The sequence below is a fragment of the Atractosteus spatula genome, chromosome 4 (assembly GCF_055471065.1).
Source record: "Atractosteus spatula isolate fAtrSpa1 chromosome 4, fAtrSpa1.hap1, whole genome shotgun sequence".
Classification (NCBI taxonomy): Eukaryota; Metazoa; Chordata; class Actinopteri; order Semionotiformes; family Lepisosteidae; genus Atractosteus; species Atractosteus spatula.
The window spans coordinates 50,195,032-50,213,817 of record NC_142709.1 but is presented as its reverse complement, the minus strand read 5'-3'; the positions used below and the strand labels follow the sequence as shown (position 1 = coordinate 50,213,817).

General features: G+C 35.9%; 1 protein-coding gene across 1 annotated transcript in view; it reads left to right on the top strand.

The window, feature by feature from the left end:
- prkx (protein kinase X-linked) overlaps nucleotides 1-18,429 on the top strand; it is a 49,315-nt gene extending 30,886 nt beyond the window's left edge. The window contains exons 5-9 of the mRNA XM_088914600.1: nucleotides 4,145-4,240; nucleotides 7,635-7,692; nucleotides 13,751-13,828; nucleotides 15,342-15,495; nucleotides 16,330-18,429. Of these exons, the coding sequence (XP_088770726.1) occupies nucleotides 4,145-4,240; nucleotides 7,635-7,692; nucleotides 13,751-13,828; nucleotides 15,342-15,467 (358 nt within the window). The 3' untranslated portion in view covers nucleotides 15,468-15,495; nucleotides 16,330-18,429. The remainder of the gene's footprint in view (nucleotides 1-4,144; nucleotides 4,241-7,634; nucleotides 7,693-13,750; nucleotides 13,829-15,341; nucleotides 15,496-16,329) is intronic.
- Nucleotides 18,430-18,786: the final 357 nt, after the last annotated feature.

The window sequence follows — 18,786 nt, the reverse complement described above, 5'->3', positions numbered from 1 at the left end:
GTGTTTGGACTAGCATGGATTTCCCTTCTGTTACTGTTTTTATACTCAGATTTCCTCATCTCGTCATACTTTCTGCACAAAGACTTCTGGAAACCAGGTGTCACAGGTTTTTCTGTCTTTAAACGTATTAGTCTTGGCCGATGACTGTTCATGTTCTGCTCACAGTGCTTTGTCAGGGATTGTTCTGTGCTCTTTTCTACCAGACATTCTCCAGATGGCACTTTCTTTCCACTGACACCATTTGCGATTGTGATTAGCTTGTATTACTTTTGGACAAAAGGCCTAGTCTGAAGGAAGCTCATGTTGCCATAGATACACCTTCCCCTGGAGTACATAAGAAGGCCTGTCAATGAAACATGGGCTTTCTTATGCAGGACAATCTTGGGCAGCACTAAAAAATAATAATAATAAGTTCGGCACATTGCACCTCACCGTATTCAGCAGATATTTCCACAGCATCAGGATAGGAGAGCTAGATAGCTAAGCATTTTAAAGGAAGACATTTATGGATTTAATGCAAACCCCAAGCTTAAACTTCACACTGGACATTGCAGTTTCCTTGTGCACAACCCGAGAATCCTGTGACTTTGTCATGAGCCTTCCCAGCGTGACCTCCAGAGGGTTCAGATATAGATATTTAGAAGTTACTAACTGCCCTTTAAAAAAAAATACAACCCTTTGCGACTGCACTCAATCACTGAGAGCCTTTGAAGTGTCTGCTCTTATAGTGTATGTCCTTTGCCCCTGTGGTTTTGGACAGTTAAAGAAACATTCACGAGCCAAGACAAATGTTCTCTTGAGTTTTAAGGCCATAAGATCTTTACGGTCCTTTGCTTAGTTTGTTGACGGCCTCTTGAGTTTCTATTTACTGCATGGCCTCCCAGTGAAGATTTTCCCGCATCTGTAAACCAGTGTTTCTGTTTTAATCCAGGCTGTGGCTGTGGCTTTAAACTCTGATTTGCTGCTGTGTCTATTTCTATTACTGAGATTTAAATTACTTATTGTTTTGTTTGATGATGTTCACAATATTTTTTTTGTTATTGCTTACACTTTGTTTTAATACTCAACATTATTTTTGATTGCAAAGGAGCAAGTAAAGGTTTATTCCATGCTAGAAAGGGAAGAAAAGCAATGCAACGTTTAGGCTGTGGAGCCTTCTTCAGGTGTTTCTTTTCTTCTCTTTTCAGCGTGGAATAAACCTTTACTTGTTCCTTGGTAGCCTACGCATGCTGACACAGCTCCCTCCTTGTATTATTTTTGATTATTAGCTTTCCATGTTGGCTGTTGGAAGATATCAGGGATGTGTTTGTCGAAAAAATGGTTATGCACTGTAAATGATATTGTAAGCACTTACTGATTACTGAATATCCTTTTTTCATATGTATTGAGGATCACATTATTACTGTTATTGCTAGAAACAAATCTTGACTTTCATTATTTGCACAGAAATCTTATTTTATCCACTAACAGTATGGATGGATTAATCATATCCATAACAGTTTTTGAAAAAAAGTCTGTGGGTTTTAGTTTGGTTGTGGTACGCCTTACCTTTGACATGCACAGTTGCCATTTTGGACATTTGTAGCTTTCCTTGTTGGCTAATTAGCAGGAGTCTCAGCTGACTTTGAGGTGTTGCATAATTCCAAAGCTACAAAAGCAACTGAGTGCTGTTAACTCATCAGTCATGATGATCAGTGGCTTCACTTTTCCTAGGGAAATGTTCCCCTATATTTGCTGTTGCATTGAAAGATTAATTAGAAATCCATTTCTCGAGAACAGTCCAGACAGTGTTAATGGGTCTTGGTCTGGTTGGATTTTACCAGGTCTGATTTGATTTTGCCACACTTGACAGGCACTCTGTGCTTTGTGTTATAGCTCATCATCATTTCTATTTTCAGAGACTTGCATTTTTCATCTTTAGTGCTGTGACACATTCATGTGATTTGCTTCAATCTGCAGGTCATACAGTAAATTGTGGTTTAGCGTGTTGTGTTGGATTCTATAAACATATCCTCTTTGTCGTATGCTGTACAGGTACTGTATATACATTTTTTGTTAGTATTATACATTAAACAATAGCATTCTTTTAATTTTTCAGAAATAATTCATTGTTTTTTAGACCTGTAACTTCTGGAGGAGTTAAAGGGATAAAAATTAGAGTACTGTATGTAATGTTTACTCTCACCCTGCAACATCAGTACTTCATCAGAAAGGCACTGCATGAAGATACGCATGCACAGTCATGCTTGAAAGTTTGTGAAACCATTGCATAATTTGAGATTATTTGTTTTTTTAACCACAAAATGCATATTTAATCAGAATTTGTCACTTCCTAATTGAAATAAAGGATAATCATTCACCAATTTGATTGTTTTGAAAGAAAATGTCCATACAGAAAAATAATACACACAGTATACAGAAATTGTGCAGGTGCAAAAATAAGTGAACCTTTGTTCTATGACTTACGCCAAGGTAAAGCAGGATCAGGTGGGCCAATGACAGAGTGTTAACCAATTAACCGAGATAACCAATGAAATTGAAGATCTGAAATGATGTGTTATGGAAGAGCAAACATAAATAATTGCACGAAAGTAGGTTAGTTACTCTTCCTATGAGTCTAGCACCATACCTTGAACAAAGGAAATATCAGCAGAACTGAGGAAAAAAGTAGTGAATGCTCATAAATCTGGACAAGGTTATAAAGCCATTTCAAAAAGATTCAGGCTTATCCCTACTGTCAAGCATGGTGGTGGGAGTGTCCTTGTATGTGGCTGTTTTTCTTACTCTGGCCCTGGGAACCTTGACATCATTGAGGGAATCATGAATTCTGAGAAATATCAAGGAATTCTTGAGAAGAATGTCAGGCCATCAGTTCGAAAACTCATGCTGGGCACAAAGTGGATGTTTCAACAAGACAACAACCCTAAACATTCAAGTACGTCCACTGAGGAATGGCTTAGGAAGAAGAGGTTCCGTGTCCTGGAATGGCCAAGCCAAAGCCCTGACCTGAATCCTATTGAAATGCTGTGGCAGGACCTGAAGTGGGCTGTTCATGCAAGACATCCTTCAAACCTCACAGAGCTGGCAGAGTTTTGTAAAGAGGATTGGGAAAAAATCCCTCACCTGCTAAAGGAGGTGCCACAAGTTATTGACTGAAATCATTTACCTTTGCACACAAAAATATCTGGTGATTTGTTAAATATCACAGTCTAATAATCTATGAGTTCAAATCCCTTTTTATGTGTGGGAAGTCTTTATTTAGGACATTGATTCTATATATTCATTAAGAGTTCAGCTTTACATAATATCTAAAATAATGACCACCTTGAAGGGTTCACAAACTTTCAAGCATGACTGTATTTACTGAAATAAAACACCATCCTGGTTGGAAAAGATTAAGCCCAAACATTTGCACTCCTATGCAAGATATGAACTGTTCACATCCAAGCTTTTCAGACCCATTTTCCACTAGGGGCCTGGCATGAATCTGGTCGATTTAATCAGTCAGTAAATGCATTAATAAGTACGTGGATTATGACCTTTTAGGTAATTCCTCAGCAGGTACAAATCTTTTATGGAAATTAGCTTGGCACCAATTTTTTCATTGACTTCAGGTTGGAGATGAATTATCAGAATGATCTCGGCAACATTGTAACAGCTTTGTAAGATAGAGTGCGGGAAGAATTCACAGGGGGAAAGAGGAGAACCTTGGACAAAAAGGAGGTGAAGATTGTGTTACACTGACTAGTGTAAGTGCCTTAGAAATAAAGCTGTATAAAGGCAAGCTTGAATATGTTATTCACCGTAGAGTTGTTAAGTAGCTGGTTGTCCATTAGGCATCAATAGTTGCTTGAATTGCCCTATTTAAAGACAGGGTTAATAGTTTTGCTAAAGTTTTTACATGAGTCCTGCAATACTTTTTTTCTTCAGTTTTAATTCCAAGTTACTCCCTGTAGATACCAGAGGCTATTTTGGCTCAGTGTTTTTATGATTATTTCATGTGGCATTGTGCTTTCAGAACTTATTTTCAGTTGCTCACTAATATGATGAACAGGATTTATTAACTTGCCGCTGACACCATATTAGAAATGCGTGATGTAATGATACACTGACATCAGTCCATCGGACTGTCTCTGTTTTTTAGGTATCCTCCTTTCTTTGATGACAATCCCTTTGGCATTTACCAGAAGATACTCGCTGGCAAACTGGATTTCCCACGGCATCTGGATTTTTATGTAAAGTAAGGTTAAACTGATTGAAAATTAACATAACATCACAGAAATAAAAGATGTAATTTTAGAAGAAATTTAAGAAAAAACACATTTTAATCAAATTACAATAACTCATTAGTTTTTTTTTAGCTTAGAAGGGACAAAAATATAGCTGGAAGTTATCTTGGAAGTACAAACCAGTCTTTAATTTAAAATATCAAGTGTTCTTACTCTGATAAAGTGATTTAATACTAGGAGCTAGGTTAATGTCTTGTGTATCCTATGTGCTTGTTTTTTCATTAAATGTTATATCATCTTTTATTTTCACAGTCCCTCCGATAACAGGAGAGCATTTGTCTGTGAAACCTCCTGAGTTAGCATCTATTTCCAATATTACACTGAGAACTTAATGCTAAATTCCTGTGACCACTGTATGTTACACTGTGTTTCGCAAGAGAAATGTCTTGCTTTTCTATGATCAAAAACGGCAAATGATTTCTGCACTTTGTTGGCAAGAACCTTGTTATTTACTGAGGGAAGAGAGGCCACATTCTGTTGCCAACTGGTCTTTTCTATAAAAAAGACATTTCACTTAAACACCAAATATTTAAAGAGATTTATGCTACTTTCTCACATTTTGATGGATAATCGGGGAAGAAACAGGCATGTGTGTATTTGCTGGGAGACTGTGATCATTCACAACTGACCTCAGAAAGTATTTTAGAAACTTAATGATTCACAGCTTAAAGCTATTTTTGACCAAGTATCCTTATTTTAATGGTTTTAAAACAAATTATGAAAACCAATACACCAGGAAAATTTTGTCTCTCTTTAGTCCCTGTCATGGATAGTTATAGAAATGTGCTACAGTCTCCAAGTTGTTTTTGAGATGGAAAAATTTAATTGTTAGAACGTGTTTATGTAACAGGGATGGGCAGGGCTTGTGTCAGGACATACAGTACACAAGAAAAACAGCTGTACTTAGGGGTGGAACGGGGGTCAGGGGTGTGTACCCTAGATCTGTCTCTCCCTGAAAGAAAGAAAAAACAGGAGAAAAGAGCCAGAGAGCAAAAAACAGAAAGTAAAAGTCAAACTTGAGATCTTAATGAGAATCATCACAATTATATAAAAGATAATGCTGATGTAAAATCAGTCCAGAGCACAACTAGATGAATTCCCAGACTGACACGCTAAAAGAACCAGACCGGTTCCAGGGAACTGGATTCAAGTATTTAAGATCCTCAAAGGCATCAACAAAGTCAACCAAAGGGATGTCTTCTGAGTCAAAACCAAACATAAACCAAGTGATAAAATTGGAAACTACAAGGAAATGCATTTAAAACTGAGAACAGGAAACACTATTTTACACAAATTTTTGTGGCAGTCTAAAACAAGCTGCCCTGCCATGTTGTCAGAGCTGATATCCTGGCTGTTTTCAAGAAACAGCTGGATGAGATTCTCTGCTTAGTTAGCTACTAATAACCAAATGAGCTAAATGGGACAAATGGCCTCTTCTCCTTTGTAACCTTTATGTCTTGAAGCTGCAGAATTCGTTACTCTTTATGGTGGGTTTGTGAAAGCATAAGGTAATCAGGTTTACAGCATGTGTGTAGCACGTGGTTAGAGAGACTGTATAGTCATAAAGCCAATATCAGGATTTCTTTTCCAATTCCAAGCAATTTGTTGGTTTAACAATCATGTACCCTTTCTTCTTATCACGAATTAGGTCTGTGTACGTATAAATATTTAAAAAACGATGCTGGAAAGGCTGCAAAAAATTGTGAAAACAGACTGAAACTAAACAGATTTGGTTTTACTCATTGTGGCTAGGTCCTATATTGTATTCCCACTTTAAAACTGAGCAACAACACGTTGTGCTTTACATAGTAAAAACCTGCCCAGTGTTCTGTGAAAGCAACACGTACAGTATGCTTCTATGTCTCTTGCTGTCGCCGTAAGTCTCAGGTTTTTACTCTGTTGAGCACAATAAGGAGCCCATGTAAGATCTCTGAGTATGTCACCATTACTTCTTTGAGGTGGCCTGTGTGGATGGCAAACAAGTCTGCTAAATTTATTTCAGACTTCGTGTGAAATGTTTTCACCTAACCGTTCTGTAAAAGAGCTTGCAAAGGCGAAAGAAGGGAAAATCATTTGCCTGTCGTCTGCACACATGTAAACTCTAATGGCAAATTCAGCTGTGTTGTCCTTGTCCTTAAATCATTGTAGGCTCCTCCAGCAGCTGTTAAAATGAACTGTGGAATTTGACGACATTACAGAGTCTACACTATTCAGTTCACACTAAGCCAGTAGCGATCTGCCTTTACAATCCCTGTTCATACTGTTAATATACACTTTTATCGAAGCATAGTTCTCGGAGGGATTTTTGAAGTGTCAGAACTTTAGCTAATATTTTAATTGGCAAAAAAATTGAATGAGTGAACAGGGAAAGAAAAGCCTGTACAGTGTTTTTGTGACACATCTGAAAGGGGCTTTTCATCTGAGGTTTCAGCAATCATTGTCCCAGCAATTACAATGACATAAGCATTGTGAATAGTTTCACACATCTCCTGACAGCACCTTTAATATATCAGTAACATGCCTTACAGACTCTTTAGTTGCTTTGCTGAGCATTTTTAACTCAGTATTTTTCATATTGAACACTAGAAAATGTCAAATTGAAAACCAGCAGCAACATAGAAAATCTGCTAAACATAAATTTTATCTATGAAAACTGAAATACTGGACTTTCCCTGCAATAATGGGGAAATATGCAAATAATAAAACAAGGTCAAATTAAATACAACATAAGATTAAAATATCAATGGTGCTCCATAGGGCTAGGTCAGTTGCTTACAGTGGGTGGTGTTTGTGTTTAGTATGTTTTAACAAAATGTATGAATTTATGATGCTTGAAATACAGATCTTGCATGTTTATGATAAAAAAATCCTGTGCAATTTTCACTGACTTGATTGCAATTATTAAAAGATATGTCAAAAGATCCGGGAGTCATTTATATAAAGTAGACAGTATAGATAATTTATTTTTCATATAGTAGTATTTTGGGCTGAAGATCATCATGTGTGACTTAATGGACATTCAGCAATAATGGACCCCCTATTAGTCTGTTAATCTGTAATACATTTTACTGTATGGTGAGGTTTCAGTTGTACTGCTGAGACTTAGAGACATGCCTGCCTTTTTAATAGGTTTTGTATTTACCGGGATGGAAAGGTTAAAGACTAGTAGAAATTTTGTACAGTACGTTAGTTCCCAGATAAAGACCTGGTGAAAACATTTAAAGTAATAGATGATGTGGGGTTTTGTATTAGTCACCTATCATACTGCATAATACTGTCTGCCTTGACAATACCTCTGATATTGAGTGCACCAAACATTTAAAATGTCTTTGCATGTCTCTTTAGGGACCTCATTAAGAAGCTCCTTGTCACTGACAGAACAAGAAGGCTGGGAAATATGAAGGTCAGTTTCTTTCTAAGTAATTTGTTTTGTTTTCTCTGCATCATAGGCGTTATCCTCTTGGCCAGGTCAACATTGTAAAGGATATTTTTTTTTTCTCTGTTGGTGTATCTGGATAATGAAAGACTAAATATAAAAGTACTTATTCATACAAGTTAACTGTGAGAAATGATTCGTAAGTCTCTGAAAAAGGAAAGGCCGAAGGCCGTGTTTGACACTGTTAAAACCCTTGGCTTGTTGTTTCTTGGTGGTGTAACAGAAAATTGAATACAAAGACGTCTTTCTGTTTCTTAATAGAAAATACAGTATGAAATGAGAATCGACAAGGGGAAAAATCAGTCAGTGAAAAAAAGCAAATCAATTTTCAGTTGTGGAAGAATGTTGCCTGCCTTTTGAAAATAACAAGGTGAATGGAGTAATTGCTTTCAACAACTTTCGAACTGTATCAACAAAGAAAGGATTGCTTATAGGACAGTTAAAATATTGCCTCTCGTAATTCAAATTTGTGTAGAACTGGAATGTACTGTATGTCTGTTGGATTTATGTTAATGAAGTGATGTCACTGACAGATGAATCAGTGCACGCCACTGAAATATGTGACTTCTTACTCCTAGAACTGATATACCCATCTTTAGTGTGGGGCTGAATGGGATGCTTAAATCAAGTACTAAACAAGATAGGTCCTGGGTCTCTTTAAGATACAGTATATTACAACACCCTTGTGATCAAAAAATGCATTTTAAATTCATTGTTGCCATTCTTCCATCTACTTTATAAATAATTTAAGTGTTGTTTTTTACTTTTCTAAATTTAGGTTCATTTTTTTGTATTTTGTTTTGTTTCCTGTATGCTTCCTCAAACTAGAAATTTGCAATATATCTGCTAAATTAAGTCTCTGAGAAAATTGTTACCCGTGGCAATTGTAACTGAGCCGAAGTCATTATTACTTTAATGAGTCAAACCCTGCAGTTACAAGCCCACAAGCAGTGTCCTGTCCCTTCTTATATGACCACTAATGAGTCTGACTTCTGAAATAAAACCAGAAGGTTCAAGTACAGTTAACCTCTTACAGTTTTAAGAGAGCACTAGGAGATTAATAGACGGAACAAGGTCTTACTTTAATGTAAGTTGAGGGTGCAGAGCAGAGGTTGGATAATTCATTCCCTATGATTATTTTAATAATCATATAGATTATCTTTTCAGTGTTCAATTATTCCCATTAATGCATGCATTGATATATCGCATTAATACTTACAGTTTAAGTATACTGTAGTTCACCATGTGTACATGAACTGTATCTTTCTTTCACAATCATCCAGATTTTACCACATTCAAATAAATTAATGCAGTACATCCTGATGAAGGAATTTGTTTTCAACTGACCAGTAATTAAACATTTATCCTCCATTAAACAGTAATCAATGCTGTTTTTTATTGTTTTATAGTTGTAAAAAGTTGTTTTTCTTGATTTAATGGAATAGCTGTAATACTTTTAATTGATTAATATAGAAAACCGTTCTGAAGCACTTACTTCTAAGCCTGTAAAGGACTGCCTTTTAGCAGCTAGATTCCTGTTGTAGTAGTTGTTTAAAAATCATTCTTTATTGAACAAATTTGCAAAAAAAAGTGTAAGGGCAAATAGAAAAGGTTAATCTGGAATTAATAGTGACAGGCACCTTTTAGTTTAGAACTTTTCCAAACCAGAAACCAGTTTATTGCAGCACCACCTGTTTGATGTTTGTCACAGAGTCAGTTTACATTCTGCTGGTAGTTATTAAATTCCCAATAGCTAACTGGTGAGTAGTTTAAACTAGTTAATACCACAGACATACCAGTTCTGACTTTTAGAAAACAGTGTCTAGTTTCTACTGGAACAAATGGCTGCCTATTTTTTCACCAATATGAAGTTGAAGATGTAGTTATTAAAGGACTAGTTTTTAGTACCTTTACATTATAATTAAATGTTTGATGCTTTACTGATGCACGATTTATGGTTTGGATGGTCTATGTATGGTTAGATGCAGTAGTGTTTCAAAAACTATTCCTTGTTAATTACAAAAAAGGCAGAGTTTCCACCCCATACTTTTGGGAGTACAAAACTGTGACACCCACCCATCAACCTTTGAACTTTTGCTTTTAAGTGTTGTCTAATTCTGATTGCTGTTTATGACTATTATATAATTAAAAAAAATGCAGGTTCTTCACAATTTACAACTTTAAAAAATGTATGTAGAAAGAAATAGACAGTGCCTGTACATATTCCATAATGGAATATCAGTGCTGTGTGGAGGTCATATGGAGAAGGACCATAAAGAAAATTGTGCACCTTCACATGAAGTAGGAAGAATCTCACAACTGTAAAGATAGCAGTATGAGGTGAAGATATTATGCAGGACTTTATTTTTTCACCCGTTTTCCAAAAACACGGGACGACATTTTGCACTGTAGTCATTTCTACATCTAGCTTTGTTTGAGTGTTCACTCACATTAATTTCTAAAAGCACAGTGCAATTATGATTTAGCCTATAAGTAACACATGCTACTCATTTGCAAAGATTACTTGCTCACAACTAATTAAAAAACGTATTCTGATTCACTCATACTGTAAGTTAGCCCCAGGTGTGCATGTCACATGCAATCATCCAGATGTTCCTTGATATCTTCTTGCACCATTTTCACTTTAAATTATATTCTGATTATTTATATATATAAAAATTTGGAATTCTGTATTAAAGGGTCTTGAAATGAGAAAATATCGAGTTTGTACAATGAAAACAATTTCGTAATTTTAATGAAGCGATAAGACTGTGAAATATGAAGCACATAATTAGATGCAGAGCTCTCCTCCACCTTAAGTACTAAGGCATGCAATTAGGAGTTAGCCAGGTCATACTTATAAATATTTTATTTTGAGTCACCATTGACCTTCATTAAAAGCCATTTCACCTGCTGTTCAGTCATGTGTAAGAGGGGAATTCATAAACATACTCAGAATGTTATCTTTGTAGCTTCATGTTGTTGATCACTGTCATTTAAAACTCTAATGTAGAAAACAGTTCCCAAAAAATAAAGTTGGAATGTTTTAATACAAAAAGTTCAAAGGTTGAACAGTATGGGGCATTTGCGGAGGGGACGAGATTTTTCACTTGAATAGAATGTAGATGTTTTGGCTAAAAATGAAGGAAAAACTGGAGCCCTGTTCACACTGGGGAGAACAGTATTGAAACCTATTATGGTGTATTCATACGTTTATATTTATCATACCCCTGTGGCAAAAATCCAGACAATGGGATAGTCATAAAAAGAGATGGGTTATATTATTATCTTTAAATTTATTACTGAAAATGAATGATAGTATTAATTTACTTGAAGGTGATATCCTACTTCTGTCTTACACAAAATAATCTATAACTGCAATCAGCACCTCTTGTGTGAAAGCTATGAACAACAGCAGGAATATGTGTTAGAGAGCATTTTGTTTTACTTGCGTGATCTTGCATTTTTTTTTTTGGCCTCAGAAAATAAATTGTTTTGTGAGACAACCACCACTGCTAGTCATATTTCTCCAAAGTCAAAACAAATCACAAAATGTCCACGCTGAATTCAGAATGGCCAGCCTCCATTTTTCTGATCAGTGCTGAAATAGTAGAAAAGGTTTTAGGGCTTTTCATCTCGATCACCTCCTGTAGCTGACAGTAAGCAGGTGACACCTCTAGCAGTTCCCTAGTTGCTTTGGATTGGTAAACAAATTTGAGTTGTCTATATGTTTTCTGGTAACTGTCTCGTTCAGTGTGCCGACTATTGGCAGCTTTGTTGCTTGGCAATTAAAGATGCCTCAAAAATAAGTAGAGTCATTCATTTAGCAGACATATCACAGCACAGTATTGTGACTCACAGTTGCTCAAACTAAGTGGGCTGTGTATAAAAGAGTCTTTTTGCACAGTTGTGTTGTGTGAAACTTATAGCACACTAAGGTTTCAGGAAAGACCGCCTGTTTCCAGTTAAGTGGCAGACTCAAGGACATTAACGGAGAACGAGGCACTCTGGAAAGCAATCGCTTTGGTCTGTGTGATACAGAGATGAAAAGAAATTGCTCGTTCTTTTTTTTCCTTTATAATGTGTTGGATAAATAAAGCAGTATCCCCCTCCAACACTACTTCTAAATGTATTTGTAAATTTAGAATAAACTACAATCAGAATCTACCAAATGGGCTAGATGGGCCATATTGCTCCTCGTTTGTAACCATTCTCGCGTTTTTAACAACCTTCAGAGAAGGTGTTTGTCTAAACAGAAAAAAGGTGAGGTGCACGTGCCAGGGTGCGTTGAGAAGAAAAGGAAACAAGTTAAGTCAATATTTCAGCTCTCAATAATTGTTGCAACACAGGAACTCCACACTGACAGCTCCCATGCAACCAAAAGTCACATGTACTGCCCCCTTGTGGAGCACAGCAGGACAAGGGGGCAGGTCCCTGTTTTTACCTGATCTGAGCTGGTAGTCCTCTGGGCCTTGCACCCGTATGATAGGCTGTCCATCCACGTGGTGGTCCACCAACCTTTCTTCACTGCAACAAAAACTGACCTTGTCTCCCCCAGTGTTCTCTTCTGTCCTGCAAAGGCATGTCTTGCTGAGCTGTTGGTCAACTGCAATCCGAGTAAAGTTATTTGATTCAAATATTATATGTTTTGATCTGTGGGAATATGTGGATTACTTACGTTGGTGTTTATTTTCATTGATGTTAGGGATCTTAGAGGCCATCTTATTTAAATGTATAATTAAAACTTAAAGCCACGGCTGAGATTTGCTTTCAACACTTTGTAACCCTCTTGCAACTATGCACATATTTACGTGATCTTCTTTGTGAAAACAGGATATGAATCTCTCTCTTGTTTCTCCTACTTTTGAACTTGATGCTGTATTATCAAGAGATGAGTTCCAAAAACAGTCAAATCTTGTTAAAAATAATCTCCAGTCAATTCCTTAGATGATTAATCAGTTATTAATCTCTTTATTTTAACAATTCTGCTTATTTAAACTGCCTGCTTACTCTTGTAGCAGAAGTTTTGATCTGTGATGAATGTAATGTAGAGTATTTTTCATTCACATCTGCAGAATTGGACTGAAGTCTGAGAAAGCATTAGAATTCCTACAAAGGTCATGCCTGGTGTGTATGTTAAAATGAAATTGACATCTTACTGTAAATGTCAAATATAAAAAATGAAATATCGTTAAAAGTAATAGGTTTTTAGAAATCTTTTTTAATGTATAAAAGTTGAAACAGCCTACGATTGCTCATGGTGAGTGATGTGTGTTGCTCTTGAAAGGTCTCGGTGACACAGCATGAAGAAGAGCAGGCACAGGAGGGAAGGGGAATATAAATGTGTAACCGTAGTTTTCAAAAATGAAAGTGACATTTGATAAAGCCCAGGCATAAAATGTTTTTTGTTTAAAAAAAAGAAAAGATTAAGTAAACAAGAATTCTTTCTCCCTTGGCTGAATTGTACCTTTTCTTTTGATAGTGCCAAACAATAGCTTAAAAGTGCACCTTGGTACAAAAGCATTTCAGGGGGAAGTTGACTTGCATTGGTTCAGTATAAAACTTTAAGATATAGGGGGAGAAATTTTCTCTGATGTCCATCTGAGTCAATTATAAGAGCCAAAAGCAGTGATGTGGGTCAGATTTAACTGGTTGACTAAGAGGTTGACATTTTCCCTATCAGGATCTTTGCTTTTTGAGTCACAATCTGATTATACTGTATGATTTCAGGGCTGTCTGTACTGCTGGATTTTCCTTACTGTTGTTCAAGATCAATTTATAAAATGCATCTATTTGTCTTAATTAAATAATAGTTAATGCAATAATAGCATTATACATTAAACAACAAAATTATTTTTATTCTATATGATCATAGAATTTCACAACTGCTTGGTAGGTCTTTCCAGGGCATTGCAGCCAGTGATCCAACCTTGCCACTATAGCCTTAACCATCCTAGAATAAAAATGCAGTGGCTTTGATGCAATGTATATTGAAACAGTCAAACAAAAAACTTTCTCTTCTTAGAATGGAGCGGATGATGTGAAGAAACACAGATGGTTTAAGTCTGTAGAGTGGGATGCCGTGCCTCAAAGAAAACTTAAGGTGAGACCTTTTTCTGAAATTGTTTTCTGACACGAATGTTTTTTTTTTGTGAAACGTTCATGCTCTGAGAGACAGTTAACTACGAAAGTAACCTCTGCAACAATAATGTAACTGTGACCATAAAGGCTGTGCATTGATAGAAGAGTTTGAGGCAGATTTGGAAAACAACATTATTAATAACACATTGGAGCTGCTACTAATTAGGGCCTCATTGGTTTTTCATTTTTAATTCACGCTACTGTTACTCGGTGTATTTTTGATGTTAGGAAAAAAAGGACCCTTTTCTTTGGCAAGTGCAAGTCGTAAAATCTCCAGACGTTTGCAGATTCTGTGGACCTAAAGTGAAATGGTTTCAATCTGAACTTTTATGAATATACAGTAAACAGTATAGTAGCTTTCACAGCTTCCACATGAAGTACATGAATGTGCAATACATGTATATTCTAAAAGTGTGTCCAAGATTATCAGTGTTAAAAGTGCACAAAAAATGTTTTGTTTCTAATCCTTAATTCTGATTTGTGTTCCATTCTTAATGGAGGACTATTGAGAATGATATGATTTTTTAGTTCAATGTCAAGTTTACCATAGCACTCTTGTTCAGTGTTCCTGTGTATTAGATAAACTAACACTGGGAAAAAATGAATGCTGTATGTAATAAATAGGTTTACATGAACACAGCTTTCTAAACTCACCCAATAATACTAATATACATATAGCATTGCACACAAAACATTGACCCTAGCTATACTGAACTGTGTATAAAATGAAAACATTATAAAAATATATATTAAAGAATAAACATTTCTGACAGATACATATGGTGAAGAAAAGTGATTAAATGATTACCTTCATATGATGATGATGAAGGGTATCGATGATAAGGATGCACTTGGAAGCAAAGGGTTTAGTTGTTTGGGGGTTTTTGAGATTTTGTCCAATCATGTAATAACCTTAAGAATTTATTTCTCTAAACAACCAACTTCAGGAGCCTTGTGCTGTGATGCCATACTGCTTTGAAAGGGTATTAACCAAAACAAAAGTACAGATACACTAGGAAAGGGCAAACATCTTGTGGTAACAGCACACACGACACAGAGAAAGGAGGGTGTTAAGTGGTGCAGAAAGTATTCAATGACTGCGGGTTACTGTGCATTTTGGTGGACCAAGTATGACGACACAGTCAAATGTTTCATGTTCGACAGGTGTTTGTTCCCATTGATTTTTTTGTGTATAATCACATCCGCATCATAGAAGGGTTTGCTGAACTCGGAACTTGAGTTCAAGCACAAGGCTTAGCTTCCAAAGTCCCAAAAATGTGGCTTAATATTGCCTTTGCAACTCCAATATCAGTTTTGTTTGTTCTGATTCCCAAATATAAATGCATTCTAGCTCTGTAAAAGGAGAACTGGACAAGCCTAAAGAGTTGTTATTCTCTTTTTTCTGTCATTGATTTCCCACCATTATCTAAAATCTGTCATTCTTTAGCCATTGCTAATCTGTTATGTCTTTTCAGCCACCAATAGTGCCCAAAGTGTCTCATGATGGTGATACATCAAACTTTGAAGCCTATCCAGAGGATGAGTGGAAGAAAGAGCCGCCTGTACCTCCTAAGGATCTAGAAATTTTTAAGAATTTCTGATCAAAACTGCCAGGCAAGTGCCTGCCAGGTAAATATAGAACAGAGAGATTTATGTGATGGTTCTTGTAACAGAACTTTACGGCACTTTAAAAATAGTAAAATAAATGCAATCATTCATGCTTGGAAATCAACATGTGGTATTGACAAGTCAAAAAATGTACTTCCAGTGTCTGCATTTGGCAGGCAACATTAGATCAGTCCCTAAATCTCTTGTGTTTCTGGAGCCAGTCTGGTTTATGTATTTTAGGTCATGCACATCTGCAAGTCAGAGTTAAGTGTTATGTTGTAACCCCACAGTGGGGGAGAATTTGGAATGTGGCCACACTTACAGTAGGTTTAATTGAAAACCAGTTTTTCAGAGTTACAAAATTGTGAAGTTAAGAGCACTGGCTTTCATTTGTGGATTTATTAAATTGTATTCCTTTACTTAACGATAAAAGTAAATCTGTAGCAGAGTTCCTCTGCATTTGGCCCTTCCCAGCAACACTGCAATAGAAAATTACTTCACTAGGATGAAAAATTTTCTCTTCTTTAACTTTATGGAGGACATGTGTAACATGCATTTTGTAATACAAGAGCAGATTACATTTGTTTGATTATCACTTGTGAAATAGCAGTGGAGAGAAAACTAGAATTAGTCAGTCCACTGTAACAGGTGGTGGTTCCTCAATGTGATCTGTTGTTCCAGAGTTTATTGAGAAATAGACTTATCATGAACTTTGTTCAAATGTGTAGTAACTCCAAATAGTTTAGTTAATCTGCATGAGTGTACTGTTCATTAACCATTGGTTCAAATGTGGTGCTGCATTTCATTCAGACAGCTGAATTTGTAGAATCTCATGGCTTTCTCTTCATTTTACAGATGAAGAGTCTTTGACCTGAGGGAACAACCCCCCATTTCGAGAAGCTGCTCTTCAGTTCAACTGAGCTTCCTTATACTGTATATGCAACAATCAAAGGTCCTCCTTAAACCAGAACAACTGTAAAAATGTACAAAGACACAAACATCTTTATCAGGTTATTTTTTATTTTTTTAGGTATGAATGGTTTTAATTTTGATGAAAGTTGGAAATTAATACCTCTTTAAGTTGTAAATTTGCTGCTGCACATTGTTAGGATACAGAAGGAGGTATGCAAGCACAAGAATGGCTAATCTTTAGTTTTTATAGCACTTGGGCTGTGATTTTTTGTATTGTTCAATGATTATAATGCATATTAAGTATTGGACCTTTGGTAGACGTAATTTACTGAGCTAAAGGGATCCAAAAGTGCTGTAATCGTGTGTTCAGTAAAAGATAGGCCTCATTTTTAATATTTCTTTATTTATCACGTTTGTAGTGTCAAGAAAATCAGAAATTCTTGTTTTACTTCATTCTCTAGACTGGCCCAAACCTACAGATACATGCATTGTTAAAAGCCTCATTTTGTGTCGAGTTGTGTTGCTCACCAATTGTCAGAGAGGGATGAAATTTTCTGGGCTGAATTAGATACTTCATTAGTCTTATTATTTTAAAAAATCAAGTTGTTTTGTCACTTCAGACAGTTAATCAAAACAAAAATTTGGAAATATGACTTTTAGGAGTATCCATGACTGCAGTCTGCATGCTTAAGTTACATATGATACGCTAATAACAGTCTGGGAAATTCTCTACCTTAATTATAAATTCGGACACTGCTTTGGTTAAAATTTTAATTTGTCAGCCCTGGTAAATGCATATCAGTACTGTATGTTATCCTTTATTTATTCCAAAATGGAATTCTCAGTCATATGAAGATGTGAGACAGTCTATATGGGTACTCGGTTTAGTGGTTTCAAAGAATCTGTAATCATTTAGCCAATGAGATTTGTTTTTCCAGATCCTGTGCTCTTAGGCCTTAATATGGTTGCTATGGACCAGTTATAAGTATTTGGGTCCTTTAAGTGACAGGTGTTACTGATATATGAAAAAAGGAGAGATAATTCCTTCAGGCAGCTCAACTATTATTAATAAAATAAGTGGAAAGATATTTCCATTAGACTTCCAGTAATCATTTAAAAAGCTTTTAAATTAGTGTGATCTTAAACTGCTTTGGGCCTCCTTCCAAACAATTCAATTGAGGATGTGTGGGGCTGTGAAGGTTAATCATTTGATTTTGAAACACAGCACACTGCATATTTTAGTTTTATTTTATTTATTTTTTTGTTGATGTGAGTCATTGTGCAAGTTTCTGAAAATTTAAAAACTTGATCCTGGGTACCCTGATTTACTCTGTTAAACCAATTTTCTATTTTCTTAATTTGTTGAAGTTAGTTTTTTAAGCAAACACCAAACTTTGTTACAATAGCACTCTCTGTATCATAAAGTAGGCAGAGAATGTTTTTGATACACCCATTTTTTCAATGCCTTATTTTTTATATTAATATTTTATTTAACTGCTTTTCTTACCTGTCTGAGTGTTTCAAAGTGTGAGTTAACAGTGTTAACAATTTGTAGTACTGTTTAAAATCCAACCATTTTATCTAACATGGGTAAAATGTCTAATGTGCTGGTTTGATTTCTTCTTAAAGTCATGTCTATATGTTTCTGTTCACTCTGTTTAAAACCAAAGTCAGCAACAAACTGCATGGTTAAAATTTAAATGACCTTTGACAGACTGGAGAAAAACTAGTAAGGAGCATAGGTAGATAAAATACAATAAACCACGTTGTACAATAAACCTTACCTTGTTTTGGTGTTAACTCCATAATATGTACTATTGACCTCTGTAGAATTAAATTAGTTTATTAGATGGGCACAGACAACATCATTACTAATGTGTATGTACCCTGTATTATCTCACCCAAATTGCAAGTGTATTCTCTGATAGATTGACTGTTAACAATGCTTGTATTATGAAAAAGAAAGCCTCTGCATTTTCCTTGATGTTTCCATCTTGGCATAAACCCACCAAAAGTCTTGTAAAATAAAATATTTCCAACACATTTTACAGTGAATCAATTTCCCCTTATCTCCACTATGCTGATTGTATTGTCATTTATATTGATACATTGATTCTCACTAATGCAGGGTTGCATTTCTCAAACAGTGTACAGCTATTGGTATCTTAAGATTTTCGAGGATAGGGATGTTCTTGTGGTTGTTTGTGCCTTTGCTCTTCCAACAATGCAAAACCTGTACAGTAGATTGATAATTTGTGGCTATACAGTTCAGCCAGGCAGCTTGATGCATTTCTGGATGAACTCAATCCTTCAAGCCACACGCCAGTCTCCGAATCCCTACTTAATAGAGGCTGATGGCTTTCCTTTAGCATAATAGACCTCTGACAACCAGAAAGCTGC